Raw genomic sequence first — 20872 nt, forward strand, 5'->3', positions numbered from 1 at the left:
GGTAACATCATAATTCGATCCATTCTCCTAAAATTTCTAATCCACCTCTCTCATATTTATTGGGAAATGAACTTTTTTTTTCTATGACTATGAAGCTCGCAGTCGCTACTCTTCAGTGCACACTAGGTAAACTCCAAGCTAACAAGTAGCCTACAAAAAAGCTTATCCAGATAAACCAAATTTTGAAAATTCTGTAAGACATTCTCGTGTGAGAAACTGTTGGTAGAAGAAATCAAACTCCTGATCATTGATCGAACGCTCACTTAATCCACCAACTCAAACACCCGTCAAGGTGGGAAATGAACTCTTTGTAGATGGTTTAGCATATCCAACATTCGAAGCAAGATGATTTCATTTATTTTTAGAGAATATGCTTTCCACTCGTGTCAGAATTCTTTGCAAGGCTTGGTCGGATGGAATGCTCATAATATACTTCTTCCATATTGTTCAATGTTTTGGTTTGATTCACGTAGTCTTGTTTGATATCTATTCATCTAATAAAAAGATTGCATTGTTGTTTTTTAAAATTAATATTTTTTTTAATAATATTAAAATAATAGAGTAAATTGCATTGATTACCAATGTGAAATATCTAAAAAATTTTAAGACAATCTATGTAAATTAAATATATTTTTAAATATTGCGTTTTTAAAAATCAAACACGTACGAGAATGATAATGAAATTTGAAAAATATTTGTTTAGTGAGATAAGAATAGTATTGTTATTTATAAAATAATCATACTAAGATATCAGGTAGATTATTTATATATAAAATAATTATATAATATAAGTATAGATAAATTTAATAGTTTTGCATTAATATTAAAATTTATAATAAGTTAAAGGATTAAATTGAGATTACTCTGAAACTTCAGGGGCCGAACGGCAATGTTGAACATGCAGGATTTCGGAGAAAAGCACGGTTGCATATATCGGGCGTCAAACGATCCAGAAACCCCGAAATGGATTCTTTGATCATGTCTTCAATGGCTTTGAAATCATCGTTTTTTAATCACTCTTTACTGGATGACTTCACTGCCTCACATCCAGGCTTTCGAATATACCAGAATGATCCTGGAAAATATGCGCCAAATATTCTTTTTCTCCTCAAGAAACACAACCAAGCATATGGAGACAAACAGGGGTGGATTGGAGTAAAAGGGGTGTTTATTTATTGTGAGGGATTTTATTTCCCAGATTTCCTTCTCAATAAACTTTTCAATTTTGAGACTTGTGTCGTGTGCTGCAGCATCTGGACTAGTTGAGTAGGTGCATTGCGTTTAGGCACACTTTTGTTTTGTGGGATTCTGATTTTCTTAAAAAATTGCATGCCAATGGAGGGTATTAATAGTAGCGACAATAATAGAAGTAGGGATAATCCTCTGACGCCATCTCGTGTTCTGATCATATATGATGCTACCAGAGATAGAAATAAGGATGAGTTTAGGCATACTATTCATAACATTCGGATGTACGGTGGAATTATACGTTCAGGCGTTACGATTACGGTTCTTGGAGTGTTGCACAAAGTCTTGCATCCCAGTAAGTCTTGTGCTTCTTGATTTCAAGTGTTTTAGATGATCTGCATATTGAATTACTAGTTTTCAGATCTTTCTATGTGGTTTTTAAGGTTGGATTTTTTAGTTTTATGGTTTTTTTATCCTAATTTTTTGATATATTGGTGGTGTTGCATATTGCTAGTGATGATGCAAGTGGTTTTCATTGTTTTTCCTTTTCACCTATGGGAGATGATGTGTTTTATACTCATTCAGCCACTGAGAAAGAAGCATATGCAATATGGCGCTTATACTTTGGGGATGATTTGTTAAATGTCATGCAATATTCAATCAAACTACTAAATGTTACTGACATTTGAAGTAATTGATATTCAACGCTTTATTAGATTATCCCTCTTAGTGAACATGCCTATATATGATGTTTTCCTGTTGCTTTGTTTAAGCAATTCATTACCTTTTGATATAATCTATCAAACATAATTATTTCATATAACTTTGGTGAATGAAGAGGTAAATCGTGTTTATATGTATTTAGTTTGATTACTTCGTACAGAATGGTATTGATTTGATGTCAATGTTAATGTTATTATTCTTCATTTATTATTTACCATTTTTTCACAGTGGGTTACCAAATGCAAGTAGCCCCTGATAACTTCCTTGGCACATCACATATACGTGCAATGGAAGAAGAAGTATCAAAAAAGGTTGATTTGTATGTAGGCATGCTCCAGTATAGCGCTGAAGAATGTGAAGGCGAAGGGGTAAATAACTCGCTTGTAGACTTGTTTTATTGTTTATTAAACATATATTTTCACGCTTATAGTATATGAAAACAGCGAGATCATAGATCTGTTTCTAAAATTTAAAAGCATTCCTTTATTCAGTCTCGGGAAATGGCGGTAGCGCAGAGAATATTATCTCCAACACAAAATTACATGTCATAAGGAAATATAGCGTGAAGAGTGTATGTATTTTGTATTTGGTTCTATGTCTTTAGAGTCGGTTCTCACATATTCGTCTATTACAGGTGGACATTGAAGTCAAAATCACTGCTGGAAATCCAATGAGGAAGGTTTCCATACAAGAAGTTGCTACTTCCAATGCAACATGGGTTATTCTTGATAGGTAGCATTATATTTTTAATATTCGTCAACTTCTTTTGGTTTATCAGTCAAGTGTCAATCTTGTGGAGGACTAAAGAGCGAGTGTTCTTTAGAAACTTATTCATTTTATGTTTTCTATTTTTATTTGATGAAGAGAGAGAAAATAAAATATTTGCCTAGACATGTCAACATGTAAAACGAGGAAAGGAGAATTGGCGCTACTCTATTATAGTCATCACAAAAACTGTTCCTTTTCAATTTACATTTACAAATAGCTAGAAATTTAAATTGGGAGTGGCTGCATGTGATCCTGACTGCAAGTGGTCATCGATAATAGACATGAAATATCTTGCTCCTCCGTTTGATGGGACCTTTGATGGTTCCCAAAGGTCCGAATTAACATATTCCAGAGGAGCAGTGGATACATGGATTCCTTTATTGAACTTTACTCAATTTTATTTACCTTTTTATGCAGTCTTCACAGAAATCTACTTGATTTAAGGATTTAATTCCAAGTAGACCCTGTTTATGAACTTCTTGCGGCCCTTTGTCACTGATGTGAGCAAGTCTCAAGTGCCACAACATCGCGTCTGTGTCATGTTTCTCAATTGTACTCGCAGGCCCAATGAGAGTTCCACCACTCATATTATAGAGGGCATTTGTTCTAACTCTTTTTATCACCGCCAATCTGCCTTGAAGACCGTCAATCTGCCATTTTCAGCCTTGAATGTGTAGCCCAGTTTGTCAAGTGTACCCAAAGAGATCAGATTTCTCTTTAATTCCGGGACATATCTTACTAACTTTAGAATGGTTTCGGTTCCATCACGAATAACAAGTTTTATGGAGCCTAATCCTTGAACCTTGCATGTCTTGTTGTTGCCAAGGATGACATGTCCTCCATCAATTTCTTTTTTTTTTGATAGGAAACTATTATATTAATATTAATAATTCAAGAATTACAGAGAAAGGTGGACCAGTGATCCACAATCAACGCCTGTAATCTAAAAAGAAAAAGTGAAACTCCTAGTACGCATTAACAAGAAATAAAACACCAATCCCTAACAAGATCTGAAAAAAATAAGTACTTAAACGCCGGTATAGTCAGAGTCCATCTTGCCACGCGGATTCTAATTGTTTCCCATAGGTTAAGTGGCAGTTCTTCTTCGTCATTGAATAATCTGTTGTTGCGTTCGAGCCAAACGGACCAATATAAGCAGTGAATAATAATGCACCAGAATTGTCGAAGATTCTTTCCTATAAGGTAGCCATGTTCCGTAAGGAACATGTCTCTTGAGTTGAGAGGAAATGTCCATTGAAATCCCAGATGTTGCATGACCTTGATCCAAATACTTCTCGTGTAGGAGCAGTGGAGCAAAATGTGATCTTGATTTTCCTCTTCTTTTTTACACAATACGCACCATTGAGGACGAAGTGCATAATTTGGATACCTTTTCTGTACGTTGTCTGAAGTTTGCAATTTTCCCAACGCAACAATCCACGAGAACACTTTCACCTTATGTGGGAGTGGCACTTTCCAAATTTGAGTGATAAACGGGAAATCAGAAATTGGATGTAAGCTGAAAAAGGAGGAATACAAGGAATTGACAGAGAATAGACCCGAAGAGTCCCCTAGCCACACCCTAGTGTCCCTAACCCCCTCACTCAAAGAAACGGAGTCTAGTAAACCAGAAAGAGTTATGAACTCCTCCAATTCAGCGTCATTCAACCCTCTCCTAAAACAGACATCCCACTGAACTGACGAAAGACCCTGACTGACGTTGGCCGAGTAGAAAAAATTAACATTTTTGTGTTTAGAATCAGATAGTAAATACAAGAGAGGAAAACAATCTGAAAAAAGACTCAAACCCACCCATCTATCCTCCCAAAATCTTAAAATGTTCCCTCCCTTAAGCACCGTGCCAATCATTTGCTGACAAAGAGGATGGGTCCGAGAGATATACTTCCACGGGCTTCTAAACTTTGAATTTGTTGCAAGTCTTAAATCCCAACCGTTATCTTGGAAGCCATATATACTACCCACAACTCGTTTCCACAAGGTTCTCTCCTCAGTAGCGCATCTCCACCACCACTTTCCGAGTAATGCCATATTCCTTAACCGAATGTTTCCTAATCCTAATCCCCCTTTCTCTTTCGGTTTGCAAACTTGTGTCCAGTTAATAACATGACAATGTGATTCCCCGTCAGGTCCATCCCACAAGAAATTTCTCATAAGTTTTTCCATAAGCCTCGCCACCCTCTTCGGCACCATGAATAAAGACATGAAATAGTTCGGTAAAGCGCTTAAAACCGACTGAATCAAAGTTAGACGACCACCTCTTGAAAGAAAGCCCTTTTTCCAGCTTGCCAACTTGATTGACATCTTCGATATAACAGGTATCCAAAAATCCAAACTATTTGGGTTTCCTCCTAAAGGTACGCCTAAGTACTTTATAGGCCAAATTTCTGACTTACAACCAATTGCCATCGCAACGCCCTCGACTGTCCCAACCGAATGATTCAACCCTAGCAGCGAGCTCTTCTCCAGATTGATCTTCAGCCCAGATTTCGAGCAAAACAATTTAAGTATTTCGACGACAGCTTTCAGGTGACTCTCGGTTTGGACTAGGAATAAAGTATCGTCCGCAAATTGAATATGCGAGACTTGAATTTTGTTTCTCCCCACCTCAAGTCCTCTAACAGTGCTTGTAATTTTAGCTTGATCAACCATTCTCCCTAACCCATCAATCACTAAGTTAAATAAGAATGGGGATAAGGGATCCCCTTGTCTCAATCCTCTCTCGCCTTTAAATTTCCCTCTCGGTTTTCCATCAATGAAAATTGAATAGTAGACATTCGAGACACAACCTTTGATCCACTTTCTCCATCTATCACCGAAACCCTTCTTTTCAAGGACGAAATCTAGGAAACTCCAATCCACATTATCGTAAGCTTTTTCGAAGTCTACTTTCAGTATCCATCCATTCTTCATTTTCCTTCTATGCTCCTCAACTATTTCATTGGCTACCATACAACAATCCGTGATTTGCCTTCCCCGAATGAAAGCACATTGATTTTCCGCCACTGTATTACTCATCACCTCCTTCAGTCTGTTTGTTAGGACTTTGGACAGGATTTTGTATAGACTGGTAATTAGGCTAATAGGTCTAAAATCTTTGATTTTCATTGCCTCTTGTTTTTTTGGGATGAGACACAGGTAAGTCTCGTTGGTGATCCCGTTTACAATGCCATCTCTGTAAAATTCAGCAAAAACAGCGCTTAAGTCATCCTTAACAATGTCCCAACATTTTTGAAAAAAAGCTAGAGTGAACCCATCCGGTCCCGGGGCCTTATTCCCATCACACTGAAACACTGCAATTTTAATCTCCTCTTCAGAAAATGGCTCTTCCAATTTAGAAGCTTCCTCGTGATTTATGGGCATCCATTCCAGACCTGCTAAGCCCACCCCATTCCCCTCTGATTTACTGAACAATCTCTTATAATAATCAATGATGGCGTTAACAATTTCTGTTTCATCTACGATTACCGATCCATCCTCCATCTCAATCTTTTCGATAAGTGCCTTGTTTTTCCTGTTTTTTAACAACGAGTGGAAGAACTTAGAATTTTGGTCCCCCTCTTTCAGCCACTGAACGTTTGCTTTTTGTCCATCCATCTGAAGTTTCCGAATAGTTAAAGATTCCAGCTGTATTTTAGCAGCGCTGCGCTGTTCCTGTAATTCACTTGACCAGATACCCGATTCCTCCTTTGCATCTAATTCTGATACCTTGAATTGTAACTCTCTGGTTTTGATATTAACATCACCGAATACTTCCTTATTCCAGATAGAGACCTTATTTTTTATTTCTTTTAATTTCGTCATAAATTTGTATCCTGCCCAACCCTGATAATTCCCATTCATCCACCACGAAGTCAGGGACTGTTTAAAACAATTGTGTGACAACCATACATTCTCGAAGCGGAATGGTGAAGGCCCCCATTTGAGCCTCTTTGTATCCAAAACGATTGGGTGATGATCGGAAGTTAATCTTGGAAGCACCAACTGTCTGCAAGTTGGGAATATATTTGACCAGCCCTCCGAGAATAGGAACCTATCTAATCTGCAACAGATTGGAATATCTCTGAAGTTGGACCAAGTGAACTTCGCATTCAATAAGGGTGGATCAATGAGGCACAACTCTTCAATGAGAGCATCAAAGCATTTCATACTAGTTGTTAGTGAATTGCTATTCAGTTTCTCATTCAAGTTTCGAACTACATTAAAGTCGCCTCCAACACACCATCTGTCACCGCAAATTGAGTGCAATCCTGCTATTTCCTCCCAAAATGTTTCTCTATGTCGTGGCTTACATGGGCCATAAACTGCCGAGAACCACCAAGAGATACCACCCTGTCGTTTGATATGAATTGAAACCGAGTGATTCCCAATCATATTGTCGCACACCTCAACCACTCGAGGATCCCACAATACCAAAATACCACCCGATCTTCCTTCCGCCGGTAGACACACCCAATCAACAAATCTAGACTTCCAAAGACTTGTAACAAATCGCCAATCAGCTTTGATACTCTTAGTTTCCAATAACACTGCGATATCAGGATTTTCCTTTCGTATTATCATTCGTACTATTTCCCTTCTACGAGGTGATCCTCCCCCTCTAATGTTCCAGGAACAAATCTTCATAACAAACGATTGGGCCCCTTCGAAGCTGATCCTTTCTCATAGTTGATTCCACTTTGCAACCTCACAAGCTCTCGACTAAGTTTACCCGAAGATTTGAGCACCTCCTTTTCCAATGACAGACTAACACGTTTTTTAGGAGGGCTTAATGGCTCCTTTATTTCATTTGACTCTCCCAACCGCAGCTGTATATCTCTCTCGGACCCCAATTTATTAGGAAACAATGATTGACCCCCACCTAAAAGCCCACTAGACTGACCCATAGCAAAAAAAGACGCGGGGAAGAAGTAATGAAGGGAAAAGGGGTGCATTGAATTCGAAGATTGGAAACAAGAAAGTACCTTACCCACAATAGGTTCATTGCTTTCGAGAATCGCTGTTTGTTTGAGAGGTTCAACTTCCTCATTTTGCTGAAATAGTTCCTGTAAATCCAAATCTACTGCTTCTTGATTATGCCTCATCTCTGATTGTGAGGAGAAGATGCTGTCTGCTTCCGAGTAGTCGGAACCTTCTAGCATTTGGTCATCTTCTAATTGCTGTGAATCAAAATCTGCCGTATCATTAAAGTCGCATTCTCCAGTCTTGCTAAGATCCTCCAATTCTTGAATAAAATCTGGATCCCCTCCGTTACCTAACCCTGTAGAAAAGTTAATATTATTATTGAAATTTGATGTGTTATTGTGTACATCTTTGCTCTGTTTTGAATGAACATCGGCTGTTGACTTAGTATGATTCTCCTCTCCTTGACCATTAGACAGCGAGTGAATAGGAGAGCTGTTGAAATCCTCTATTTTTTTTGGAGATAACCGCTTCAAAATTTTTTCCACCTTTCTGTCCTTTAAGTTGTCTGATCTCACAGAATTATGATTAGCTCTTTCCGTTGTTCTGATAGTTTGCCCTATATCCTCCACCTCTTGTCTGACTTCCGCGACGCACCGTGTAGGTTCTCCACAACCCGGCTTATCTTTGTTAATATTATTATTAATCCCGCCTTCCGATGTCCTTTTCCCATTGATCAATGCTTGAGCGTAAGTCTGTTTACCATAGAGCTCGTACGCCTTACGATCGAAAGTATCAACGGTGATAATAAATTCCTTAATGATCCCATTAATCGGCAGTCTAACTCGATTGGAAATGAAGCCATCTCTTTTTCCTTTGACCTTAATCTTAGCTGCTCCTAAATCTCTGAGTATGGTTGTATCTTTGCTGATCTCCAAAAGGCCCCCACATTGCTCCCCAATGATATTGAAGATGTCGGTTGTCCATAAATGCCAAGGTAGCCCTGCAATCTTGATCCAGCTATTGCAGCAGTTGAGAACCAATTCTGATGAATTGATGTCAGGTCTCCAGTTCTCGAAATCTAAAGCCACACCACCCTCGAAGAAACCTCTTTTTAGTTGAGTAAAATGCTCCCGTTCCTTCTGATGAGCGGGCCACCAGACCGCTTTATTAGCTTGGAAAGGAAGAATTTTAATCCTTCTCTTAACATCATTACCCAACACCCTGACAACCTGATCCCAAGACACATTCACCCTTCCTCTAGTGATGATAATAGCTTCATCCCAATTTGTCTCTGCTGAAATACAATAAGTAGCATCGTTGGGCTTGTTCGGAACTTGAGTAATAACCCTATCTTCAGCCTTTTTTCTCTTCTGATCCCTTGAATAATGTATAGGAACGTTTCTTTGCTGAACAACCTTGTGCCCCGGCGACAAAATTCTCCCTGACAGTACTTTAATGAGAGTATCCGAAATCCTAATCCATCCTTGTAGCTTTAGCCCGCTGGGTATGATTATGTTTTGTTTCTTCCCATTAGGGCTAAGTCTGGAAATTTCCAAGAACCATCATCTTTTGTTAAAAAATCTTTGAGTTACTATCGTATCATTGCCACTCCTGAAACGGTAAAAGTCCGAGCAAGATTGAGGGTTGCTGATGAAGTTTCTGATTTTATTGCTGATCCATCGAGCCTCGCTACGGTCCGTATCCAGAAGGTAAGACGCATTCCTGGTTCTTTCAGTCCAACGCACCGTGTTTCCTCTGTTGGCTACCTTAACCGAGAACCACTTGAACTCGATCTTCACCCCTTCTTCTATGGTATTATACCTAAGAGACGGACTTCCAATGTACCTTTTATTCATCCCGAAAGATCCGACTGGGAAAACTCGAGGAGGTAAAGAACGAAGGCGATGAGAAATGAGATAGAAAAGGGCCGCCGACAGCAGGCAACCGGCGACGGAGAAGAGTTATAATCGGTCGGCGATATTTAGGAAAGGACAAAACGGAAATGGCTAAGAAAACTCCAGTTGGTGGAAGGTGAAAAGTACGAGGGAGAGAGCATTTTCAAAAATTTCTCTCACTATGATATGGCGGAACGTGCTTCATATCAGACTCTTGTCCTCCATCAATTTCTTGAAAAGATAGGAACCAATTCTTATTTGATGACATGTGGAAAGAACATCCACTGTCAAGGATCCAGCCTTGATCAGCCTTGTGTTCTGCAAATACAAGACTTCAGCATTTTCATAGCCATCATGTCCAACCGATGCTTCTCCCTTACCCTTTTTCTTGTCACCCGGTTTGAATCGTTCTGAGCAATCTTTTCTGAAATGACCGTGTTTATGGCATAAGAAACATTTCAGTTTCTTTGTTTTGGGACTAGATTTCTCTTTTCTTGTTGTGATACTCCTTTTCTGATCTACCCTTAATATGCAAATTGTCAGCTTTATTTTTATTTCCATTTGTTTCTATGACTCCTTTGCCTTCAATGCCTTTCGAATTTCATCAAAGACCCCAAATTCTCCTTCGCACACTTCATTGTATCAACAAATACGGAATATGTACTTGGCATTGAATTTAGAATAATGGTGGCGGCCTTATCCTCATCCTCAATTCCAATTCCAATGTTTTCCAAGCCAAGAATGAGTTTATCATACTCATCAAGATTTTCACCGATGGATTTTGAATAGGTCATTTTGAAAACCAAAAAATTTACCTCTTAGATAGATCATTTCTTGCACCGATTTTGTCATGTACATAGACTCAAGTTTTGCCCAGATTCCATCGGTTGTCTTCTCTGAGGATACTACCCGGAGTACCTTGTCACTCAGGTGTAGGATGAGAGTACCGAATTCCGTGTAAATAATGTCCGCCTTCTGATCCGCGTTGAGGTTTTTGATAGTTTCTTCTCACCGACTAGGGCTCTAGCCACCTTCTGTTGGACAAGAACGGCATGCATTTTTCTAGGCCAATGAGAAAAGTCTCCAGTTCCATCAAAGCATTCTATTGGAAACATATCGAGTTCTTTGATAGCCAAGAACCTGGATCTGATGCCATTTTAAGAATATGTAACTTGAATCCACCCGATTTAAAACCAAGATCAAGCAACATGTTTCACCAGAATTATAATCAATCAATTCTTATTTGCAGATGGGATAATCAAGAACAGAAAGCATGCACGAAACATAAGCAAGTAACACGAGGTTTTATGTGGTTCGATCAAAGAAAGTGATCTACATCCACGGGAGATACTCTCATTATAATTAATCAGTTTACAACAGAGAAATTTCAATACAAATCAACATCTCGAATTCATTTTTTTCTCCCCTATGAATTACAAAGTAACTCTTGAATATTGAGGGAATTTTTCTCGCTTCTTGCTCTCTGGTTTTGGGTGTGATCAGATCATCCTTTTTCCACCAACTCCTTAGCTTATATATACAGATCCTCTTGCTGGTATAAACCCTCCCATCCAATGGCCGCAAGTTGATCTTAAGTTAGTGAGATATTTGCTATTTCTTGAGGATGTCTAGTGTCCTTGTAAAAAGCTCTTTTTACCTTATTGTAATGGATGATATTCATTTAAAAAAAAGAAGACCAGGACCAGAATTGATGAAAATAACATTTATACACACTGTAAGTTTTCATTGGCATGTATATTTGTCCTTCCATCATGTACTGGCTTTAATATAAGTTTAGGATTTTTTGGACATAAATCTATTTATTTGAAGAAAAGTAATTGCATGGTTCTTTAAGGATAAAATTGTTCAAGAAGCATGCTTCCACTGCATGTTAATATGAATGGGTTTCCTATATTGACTCATGAATATGTAAAATTTTAGTATATGTGTCAAGCTTGTTTAGTTTCTACCTTATTTTCACTGGTTAAACTGATGATCTACATTTGCAGGTCCCTAAGAAAGGAAACAAGGTTCTATCTTAAACACATATCTTGCAAGGTTGCACTAGTCCTTGATAACTTGTCGTTGGAGGTGTTGAGACATAGTTATACGAATAAGGAAACTGAGTACAGTGAAGAAAGGTTCTACACACTATCCAAGCCTGTCCCACTACCACCTGTGCAAGAGAATGAGCTCGAGCAGTCCGAAATTTCTGAGAGTTACCCAGCATCTGTTTATTCTCTAGAAGCAAGCTATGATATGGCCAAGAGTAGTTTCTTGTCTTCTTTTGGGTCAAACTCTAGAAATCACAGCTTTTCATCATTGGAAGATATTGGGCCAAATCACAAGCAAGAGGAACCAGGTTAGAAAGGTTATTTGTTTTGATATACTGAAATTTTAGCAACTTCTTCCCGTTTCAGTCCTTTTGCTGCCTACTTAATTTCTCAGCTTTGCAATCTTTTACTTTCAACCCGTGGACATCCTAGTTATGCTTCGTGGCTCTGAAAGTAAATGAATCGGTGCAGCTATTGACATGTCAGTTTGTTCGCTTGTTTCCTCTTTTGTAGAGGAAGATTACTTGTCACTTTGTAAAACAATGGTCATGGTGTTGTCCATGCTTGAAACTTGCATCTCTTTCATCCCTAGGAAACTTGGATCTTTCAAAACTAATGATCTTGGACTGATTTATCTTATTACCATCCTATACAAAACAAACTCCAAAATATGTGGACCTAATTAAAGGAACCGTGAAAGAGAAAATCTCAAGCTCATGCAGTGTTTGTGATAGAAAGACAAATTTTGGACATGGTACTTTGTTACTACGTGAAATGAATGTTAGGTAACTGTATTTAATTTCTCACCTAACATCGTGGTTGGTGGCATGCATGTTAGGTGTGACAGCTGCATTCGATGCAGTCACATGCACAAGGAGCTCTATAAAATTAGAGCTCCTTCGCTTCAGTTTCAAATATCCCAACGAAGATTTTCAAAGCATCGTAAAATAGAGAGCAAAAGAAAAAATATTTCTTGAGTGTTGATAGGTTCTCTTATGTGAGTTAGAGAAATTATTTTATTGATTATACTCATGCATGGAGTTTGAAATATTGAGTGTTTTGTTGTATACATTTGTAGAATTTGTATCTATATTAAAGATTTGCAGTAGCTCCGAGCCTATATTGGGTGAAACATGTAAATCTTTGTGTTTTTGTTGATTATTTTATTCCGCAATTTTGGTGTTTTACTACCGTCATGATTGTCATCGCTTTGGGGTAAACTATAACTGGTATCTGAGGCTTGTTGTAAAATTTCTAGAATTCTTAGTATGCTTAGTTGTAACTTTGTCTAATCTTCTACGTCAGAAAAGATTTTTAAGATTTTTTGCTAAGGCTAGAGAAACGATACCGAAGATGATGGATCGGGATCTAGAATCAATAAGTTTGACAGAACAAATTTTTCATTAGGCGGTTATAGGTTAAAGATTATTTGTATGGCAAGAAATTGCATTAACCTCTATCAGAAAAGAAGCCAGAAAAGATAGAGAATGATGAGTGGGAGCTCCTTGAGCGACATATGTTAGAGGTTTAATGCGATTGACCCTAACAAACAACGTGGCACATAACGTGGCAGATGCAAAAACCACGGAGGAGATGATGTCCATTTTGCCGGACATGTACGAGAAGCCATCACAAAGCACATCTCATGAAAAAGTTATTCAACTTGAACATGAGAGAAGGTGTTTTGGTGGCTAAACACACAACACAATTTTTTTCAGTTAACATCGGTTAAAATTAATTTTGATGATGAAATTTGTGCACTTATTCTTTTGACGTCTTTACCAAATGTTTGGGAACCGATGCGGACAACGGTTAGCAATTTTGTTGACAAAGAAAGCTACAATTCAATGATGTCAGAGATCAAATTATTGTTGTAGAAGTTCGCAGGATGGATCCGGGTAAAAGAACATCATCGAGATCTGCTCTAAATAGTGGTGGAAGTGGATAAAGAGTTCTAACCGATGGCACGGTAAATCCAAGTCAATAAATGGAAAATTCAAAAACACATTTGAAAAGAATATGAAGTGCTCGAGCTGTGGTGAGACTGGTCATTTAAAATAAACTGCAAATCAACAAAGAGCTAATGTTGTTACTGAGGATATACGTGATGCTTTATTATTATTATCCGTGGAAAGTCCAGTTGATTTTTGGGTTATGGAGTCGGGAGCTTCGTTCCATACCACTGATAATCGTGATGTATTCGATAATTATATTGCTGGCGATTATGGAAAAGTTTTTCTGGTGGATGGAAAACCTTTGGAAATAGCTGGTATGAGTGATGTCCGTATGAGGATGCAAATGGATCTGTCTGGAAAATCAACAAAGTAAGACATATACCAAAATTACCACCGATCTCAGTAGGACAGCTCGATGATAAAGGCCATTATGTGACCTTTGGTGATGGTTCTTGGAAAATAAGCAATGACGCCATGGTTGTTGCTCGACGAAAGAAAACTAGTACATTTTATATGACTTCTAGTTGCAAATATACATTAGCAGTTGTGGATACTGGAGCTAACTCAAGTCGATGATACCGCTTGAATGCAAAATACCCGAAGAGGTATGGAGCGGCAAATAAGTAAACCTTTCTTTCTTTAAAGTGTTTGAATGTTTATCCTATGTTCATATTGATTCAGAGAGTAGAACAAAACTTGATCCGAAATCAAAGAAATGTTTCTTTATTGGTTGTGGAGATAATGAGTTTGGTTATCATTTCTGGGATGGCCAAAATCGGAAGATCATTCAAAGCAGAGATGTAATCTTCAATGAGCAAGTATAGTACGTGGACAAGTTAAGCATTGAAGTTGGAGATGAATGTCTTGAAGTCAAGAAGACCGATGAAGTGTCATTGATAGATATTCCTGTGAATGAATCGAAAAGCAGTAATCATGAAGATGAAGAAGCAACTGCACAAGATGATGACCCACAAGCTCCGGTGATTGAACTCAAGAGATCTTTGAGAACAATTAGACCACTTGAGGATACTCCTTTGCACTTCACTATGTTTTACTTACACACAAAATTGAACCGAAGATCTATGAAGAGACAATGCAAAATGATGATTCAACCAAGTGAGAGTTAGCCATGAAAGATGAGTTGGATTCACTTTTATCCAACTAGACGTGGGAGTTGACAGAACTTCTGCATGACAAAAAAGCATTGCATAACAAGTGGGTGTACCAATTAAAAAAACATGATGGTAGCAAGTCGTACAAAGCAAGACTTGTTGTAAAAGATTTTCACAAAAAGGGACATTGATTACACCGAGATTTTCTCTCCGGTGGTGAAGTTAACACTATCAGGACTATACTGGGATTAGTGGCAAAAGAAAATTTACATTTGGGGCAGTTAGATGTAAAGACGGTTTTTCCTCATGGTGACCTAGATGAAGAAATTGACATGAAGCAGCCACATGGATTTGAAGTATGACGGAAAAAGAAAATGGGGTACAAACATCAGAAGAGTTTGTACGGTCTCAAACAACCTCCAAGACAGTGATACAAGAAGTTTGATGGATTCATGAGTAATAATGGTTTCCTGAGGTTTTAGTCTGATCATTGTTGTTATATGAAGCTTTTTCAGTCTGATCATTGTTGTTATATGAAGAAGCTTGATGGTTCTTGTATCATTCTACTACTATATATAGATGATATGTTGATAGTAGGAGCTTGTCTAGAAGAGATTGATAAACTCAAAAAGAGTTATCAAAAGAATTTGGTATGAAGGATTTGGGTGCTACAAAGTAAATCTTTGGAATGACGATCTTAAGAGATAGAGTGAATGGAATCTTGAAGTTATCTCAAGAAGAGTTTGTGAAAAAGGTGATTCACAGATTTAATATGGATGAAGCTAAACCTATGAGTACTCATTCGGCTAGTAATTTTAAACTAACTAAAGCACAATCACCATCGACGGAGCAGGAGCAAGAGCAGGATTATATGAACAAAGCTCCTCATGCTTCTGCTGTCGGAAGCCTCATGTATGCAATTGTTCACAAGACCTGACATATTGCATACACTGAGAGTTGTGAGCATGTTTATGAGCAATTCAGGAAAACAACATTGAGAAGCAGCTAAATAGATTTTTAGGTACTTGAAAGGTACTGCTAGTTTATCTTTATGCTTCAGGGGGTCAAATTTGGGCTTACAAGGTTTTGTCGATGCCGACATGGTTGGTGACCTGGATGACAGAAAAAGCACTATTGGGTATGTATTCATATTAGGTGGTATAATAGTATGTTAGGTGTCTAAGTTGCAAAAGATAGTTGTGCTTTCAACCTCAAAAAGATTTATATTTTTACACTCAGAGACCCCATTTTGTTGTGGGGGTGTCAACACACGAGCTTTGATGAATTATACCGTCTGTCTGCAGGTAACCCCCCAAAACAGAATTAAAATAATCACGAGCTTTATCAGTGCGTAATAGCCGAATATGGGAAGTAAATTGTGTTTTAATCATGCTATGGAAATATTTGAAAATTTGAGCACTTTTAGATTTTTCTTTCACGAGGAAGGCCAAGACAAGCATGTGTGACCATCGACGAATAAGATAAACCAATGAGTGCCCCAAGATTTGGTACGTTAGAGGGATCCCTAATATCGTTGTGTATAAGAGAGAAAGACGTGGAATGTACATGACGATTTGGCGTGAAAGATGCGTCAATATGTTTAGAGAACTGACAAACATCACACTGGAGAGAGAGAACTTTTATTAAATAAGAAAGGAAACAACTTCTTAAGGTACAACAAGTTCGGGTGACTTAAATGATAATGCCACGATAAAACATCCCTAACATTATTTGAATTGAAGGGAGAAATGGAGGGATATGTTGATGGCATAAGTCCTAACTAAGGAAACATCCATCTTGAGAATTTACAAGCCTGTAGAACGATCAGGATTGCCAATCATCTTCTCCGATGCCAAATCCTGGAAAACACAAGAATTAACAAAGAAATTAGTTTTGCAGGCGAGATCACAATTTAGTTTACTTACTGACAGCAGATTACAAGTAAGGCAGGCACAAATAAGACCGAATGAAGACAAATATCCTTAGTTAACTGAACAGAACCAGAACCAATGACTTGAGAAAGTGTGCCATTGGCATGACAAGGCCGAAAAGTGGTAAACAAGTCCAGGCTCTCAGTCATGTGGTATGGAAAAACATGTTGTGGAGTCGAAAATGAGAAAATACCTGCATGAGCCATATTACCGGTGCCAGCAAGTGATGGGGCAGGTGCGAGAGTTTGCTGGCCACACAATTTTTTGAAGGGCCTCTAGTTGTTCCTTCGTGAATGGCTGCTGTTCGGAAGGTGGAGTTTGAGTCTCAGAAACTGCTGTATTAGCATGCCTGTTACGTGCTGGCTTCCAATCAGCAGGTTTTCCATGGATCTTTCAACAATTTTCAAGCGTATGTGTGGGCTTGTGGCACTTTGGACACCATGGGCGACAGTGTTTGAACTGGCCATTGGTGGGCAGTAGCTGGGAATGACACACACCACTAGAATTGTCGCCGTGTGTGGACATGTGATGTTGGGCAGCGAACACGGATGCATCAGTAGAGGAGGGTAGTGTGGATGGTCCCAAAATAGTTTTCCGTCGACTCTCCTCATGACGGACGTCGGAAAACACGGCTCGAAGGGTAGCCAACTTCTTAGCTCCCAGAATCCTGCCGCGTACATCAAGTGCGGTGTTAAGGCCTGATAAGAACTTGAAGATCCGTTCCTTATCAACAATATCACGAAAGTGACCCGCATAAATTGGACACTCCCACTCATAAACGAAACTTCGAAGAGATCCATTGCTGCCATTGGGGGGTGGGGGGGTAAGGGCAGTGAAATACTCTGTAACTTAGGAGTCCCCTTGACGCAGCTCTTTCAAGCTGCATATATATATATATATATATATATATATATATATATATATATATATAACTATTTCAGGAGATAAAACAACCTAATCCTAAGAATTTAAAATACAAAATGTAAAATACAAATAAAGACAGATAAGTATCTATCCAAAGAAAACCTAAGAGACATTTAGATTTGCTACAGGTTAGTATGAAGGATGTGTTATCCTTGGATTATATATTTAATATTTTTTTAATAAATTTCATTTTTCATTTAAAAATGGATGTCCTTTTCTCACGTCTTGATGTTTTGTCCAGGAATATCTTTGTCCAAATTGAATTTTCTCATATCACTTACGGGCTTATGATTTTGTGGCTTAAGACGTAAGAATTTTGTTGGTTAGAAATCAAATAATAAATTATAGTAAAAAATGATATCGGGAAAGGTTTTTTTTTTACCATATATCTCAATTCTCAATATATTTTACTTATATAAAGAGGCGAGGATTGTAACCAAAATGAATGATTTTTCGCAGGTAACCATACTAAGGTGGATGTGAAATATAAGGTCTCTCAACGAAGAAAACCCACTCGACAGAGATCCTCTGACGTGCCTGCTCTCTGCATTGGTTGTGGAATGAAGACTGAGCTGGACTCAAAAAAATATAGTTATTCCGAAATTCAGCTTGCCACAAACAATTTTTCGTCGGATAATTTACTAGGAGAAGGTGGGTATGGTCGTGTATATAAAGGTGAGCTTAAGGATGGGCAGCAAATTGCTGCAAAGGTTCGAAAGGAAGCTAGTACACAAGGATTTTCGGAATTTCATTCCGAAGTGTATGTCTTAAACTTTGCACGCCACAAAAACATAGTGATGCTTCTTGGTTATTGTTGCAAGGAAAACCTCAACATCTTGGTGTATGAGTACATCTGCAATAATTCACTTGAATGGCATTTGTTTGGTAAGTAAATATTGTAATTTTTGAAATTCTGATGCCAACTGTTTTATTAAGAAAAGTGAGAAGTGTATTTGATACAAAATCACGTCTCTTAAGTTCTGTTGGTGGCTTCTGTCTCTCAATTTGTTCATAAGTAGATATAATCTTATTTGGATATATGGTGATGTTATCCATATTGACAGATAATCCTAATCAAATTCTTGAATGGCATCGAAGACATGCCATTGCCATTGGAACCGCGACAGGGTTGCGTTTCCTCCACGAAGAGTGTCGAGGAAGTCCCATTATTCATCGGGACGTGCGGCCAAGCAATATATTGATAACACATGATTTTGTTCCCATGGTATTTTCTTGGATCCTATATATTTCCCAGTTGCATTAATCTATATGGTTTGGCCTTTATAATGGCACGCAAGTTTTAGTCATCCAATTTTTTTTCACTCTGTTGTATACTATTGTTTTTTGAAATTACACCTGGTAGTTTCTTGCTAGTTTATCATGAATTTTACTATCAAACACCCTGTTATTAAAAAGGGATTTAAATCAGTTACACTTTCATATATATACGATCGAAATAACCAAAACTTTGTTTTCTTCTTCAGCATAAGATCGATGATGCTTGGCTATTATGTTTTTCTTGGCTATATAATTTTTCCTTGATGAAAATCGAACATAATTTTGAGTTTGGATGTTCAAATCTGTTGAGCTTTTAATGGCTTTCCTTATTTTTAATCCATACACAGCTTGCGGATTTTGGCCTTGCAAAGTGGACGACAAACGTCGACGATATACAGACTAGAATTTTAGGCACTCTAGGGTAAGTATATGCCATTTAGTTGATGTGTTGAATACGTCTTTTAATAAATTGGGGTTGAGATTTATTGGCTTTCTGTAGATATCTTGCGCCTGAGTATGCAGAGAATGGCATTGTTTCAGTACGGACTGATGTTTATGCGTTTGGCATTGTTCTGATACAATTAATATCTGGGCGCAAGGCAGTGGACTTAACTAGAGAGGATTATCAACCATCTCTTAGACAATGGGTATGGTTTTTGGCTATGTGTTTGCTTTGTTATCGATCAATTAATTTATTTGTTCTCAAATCGGATTTAAGATAATTAAGATTACGATATCCTTGATATGACGTATTGTTATCTAGGTAGAGGAACATTTCCATAATTTTTTCACTTATGTGAAAGGGTGATAATTACTTCAAAAAATCAAAATGCTTGATAACACAGATTTTTCTCAACTCCTTCCAGCAAAGTTTCTTCCATCTTTTTCTGGGAAGTAGTAGTTATTATCTACGGAAAGTCCCTCTGTGCTAAACCTCTCTTCCTATTTTGGAAGATTTTTTTTAAAGAAATATTATTATCCATGTCTCAGGCATTATCCCTGATTGAGAAGCTTGCATTACATGAGCTTGCCGATCCTCGTCTTGGAGAATCTTATAACACTCATCAGCTATATCACATGGCTAGAACAGCATTTTTATGCCTCCAAACCGATCCCGAGATGCGACCGTCAATGGCAGAGGTGGTTTTTTCTATGCTTTCAATATTATTATTTTACATTTGCCAAACCATAAAAGTTTTATTTGGCAAACGGTAGTGTTTCTTGAAACCTGAGTCATTTTAACACTAATAGCATTTGAGAAATTGCTGTTTTAAAAGTATCGTATACTATGTTCTCGCTCTCTTAGCATCTTTATGCACCTTATTGAACTACAGGTTAATTTATTCTACCTTCCATGAGATTTGACCCAGCCCTCTTTCAAAATCATAATTGTATCGATCTGTCCGCTGAACTCTAGGAATTTCCGCCTTCTGTCATAGTACGCAGACCCAGTATTTTCTCATGGAGGATACGTTGGGCATTTTGGTGTGGGGTTGGGTAGGTTTTGAATTTTGAAATTTTCGAAAATTTCACTCACACATCTGTGTGTAGATAGATAGATAGCTCATCTGTACATGTCCATTCATGTGAACATGTCAGTAATTTTTTCACTTGTTCGTAGTTTTTTCAAGTTATGTTAATCTGCCATACTACCTTCACGCGTCTCATCATGGTAATGACTGCAGGTCTTACGGCTTCTTGAGGGCGATAACAATAATATCCACCGCTTGACAGAGCAATTCATACCACATTATAGCAAGTAATGATGGTTGCTACCAGGTCGGTCTTGATCAGGGAGAACAATCGTATACACCGCCACGGACAGCAATTTATATCTCATTAGTCGTGTCTGTACATGGTCAAAAGTATCAGTTCATCAGGAAACAAAATGCTGTTGTCTCGATGTTGTGTACTGTTTAGGACGACTCCGACTCTCAGATGGAAGCAACATGTTCATCTGAAAACAATTGCTGCTTCCTCAAAAATGAAGTGTTTTATCTGGTAATTTTTTAGTAGTCGTTGCTGTGTTTCAGAAACTCCTACATTTGGACATGAAATTTCTCCCTTATTTCTCAGTCGAGCCATCGAGCATTAATTACAGTTGAGTTCTGGTAAGTCGAG

The 20872-nt window shown here is 38.0% G+C and overlaps 1 protein-coding gene across 1 annotated transcript; it reads left to right on the plus strand.

Annotated features, from left to right (window-relative positions):
* The first annotated feature begins 885 nt into the window (after positions 1 to 885).
* On the plus strand, positions 886 to 20851 carry LOC140819503 (proline-rich receptor-like protein kinase PERK3). Its single transcript, XM_073179625.1, has 10 exons — positions 886 to 1543; positions 2140 to 2279; positions 2546 to 2643; positions 11507 to 11859; positions 17933 to 18358; positions 18538 to 18698; positions 19099 to 19172; positions 19251 to 19398; positions 19742 to 19891; positions 20437 to 20851. The coding sequence occupies exons 1-10, from the start codon at positions 1330 to 1332 to the stop codon at positions 20512 to 20514; spliced, it is 1842 nt and encodes a 613-aa protein (XP_073035726.1). The 5' UTR covers positions 886 to 1329; the 3' UTR covers positions 20515 to 20851.
* The last annotated feature ends 21 nt before the right edge of the window (positions 20852 to 20872 follow it).

The sequence above is a fragment of the Primulina eburnea genome, chromosome 18, assembly GCF_022965805.1.
Source record: "Primulina eburnea isolate SZY01 chromosome 18, ASM2296580v1, whole genome shotgun sequence".
Taxonomy (NCBI): domain Eukaryota; kingdom Viridiplantae; phylum Streptophyta; class Magnoliopsida; order Lamiales; family Gesneriaceae; genus Primulina; species Primulina eburnea.

Excerpts from the sequence above, each read along its gene's own strand:
- LOC140819503 (XM_073179625.1), top strand. The coding sequence starts at position 1,330 with ATGCCAATGGAGGGTATTAATAGTAGCGACAATAATAGAAGTAGGGAT. Across the intron at positions 11,860-17,932 it reads TCACAAGCAAGAGGAACCAG|GTAACCATACTAAGGTGGAT; the intron begins GTTAGAAAGGTT and ends GATTTTTCGCAG. Across the intron at positions 19,173-19,250 it reads AGAATTTTAGGCACTCTAGG|ATATCTTGCGCCTGAGTATG; the intron begins GTAAGTATATGC and ends GGCTTTCTGTAG.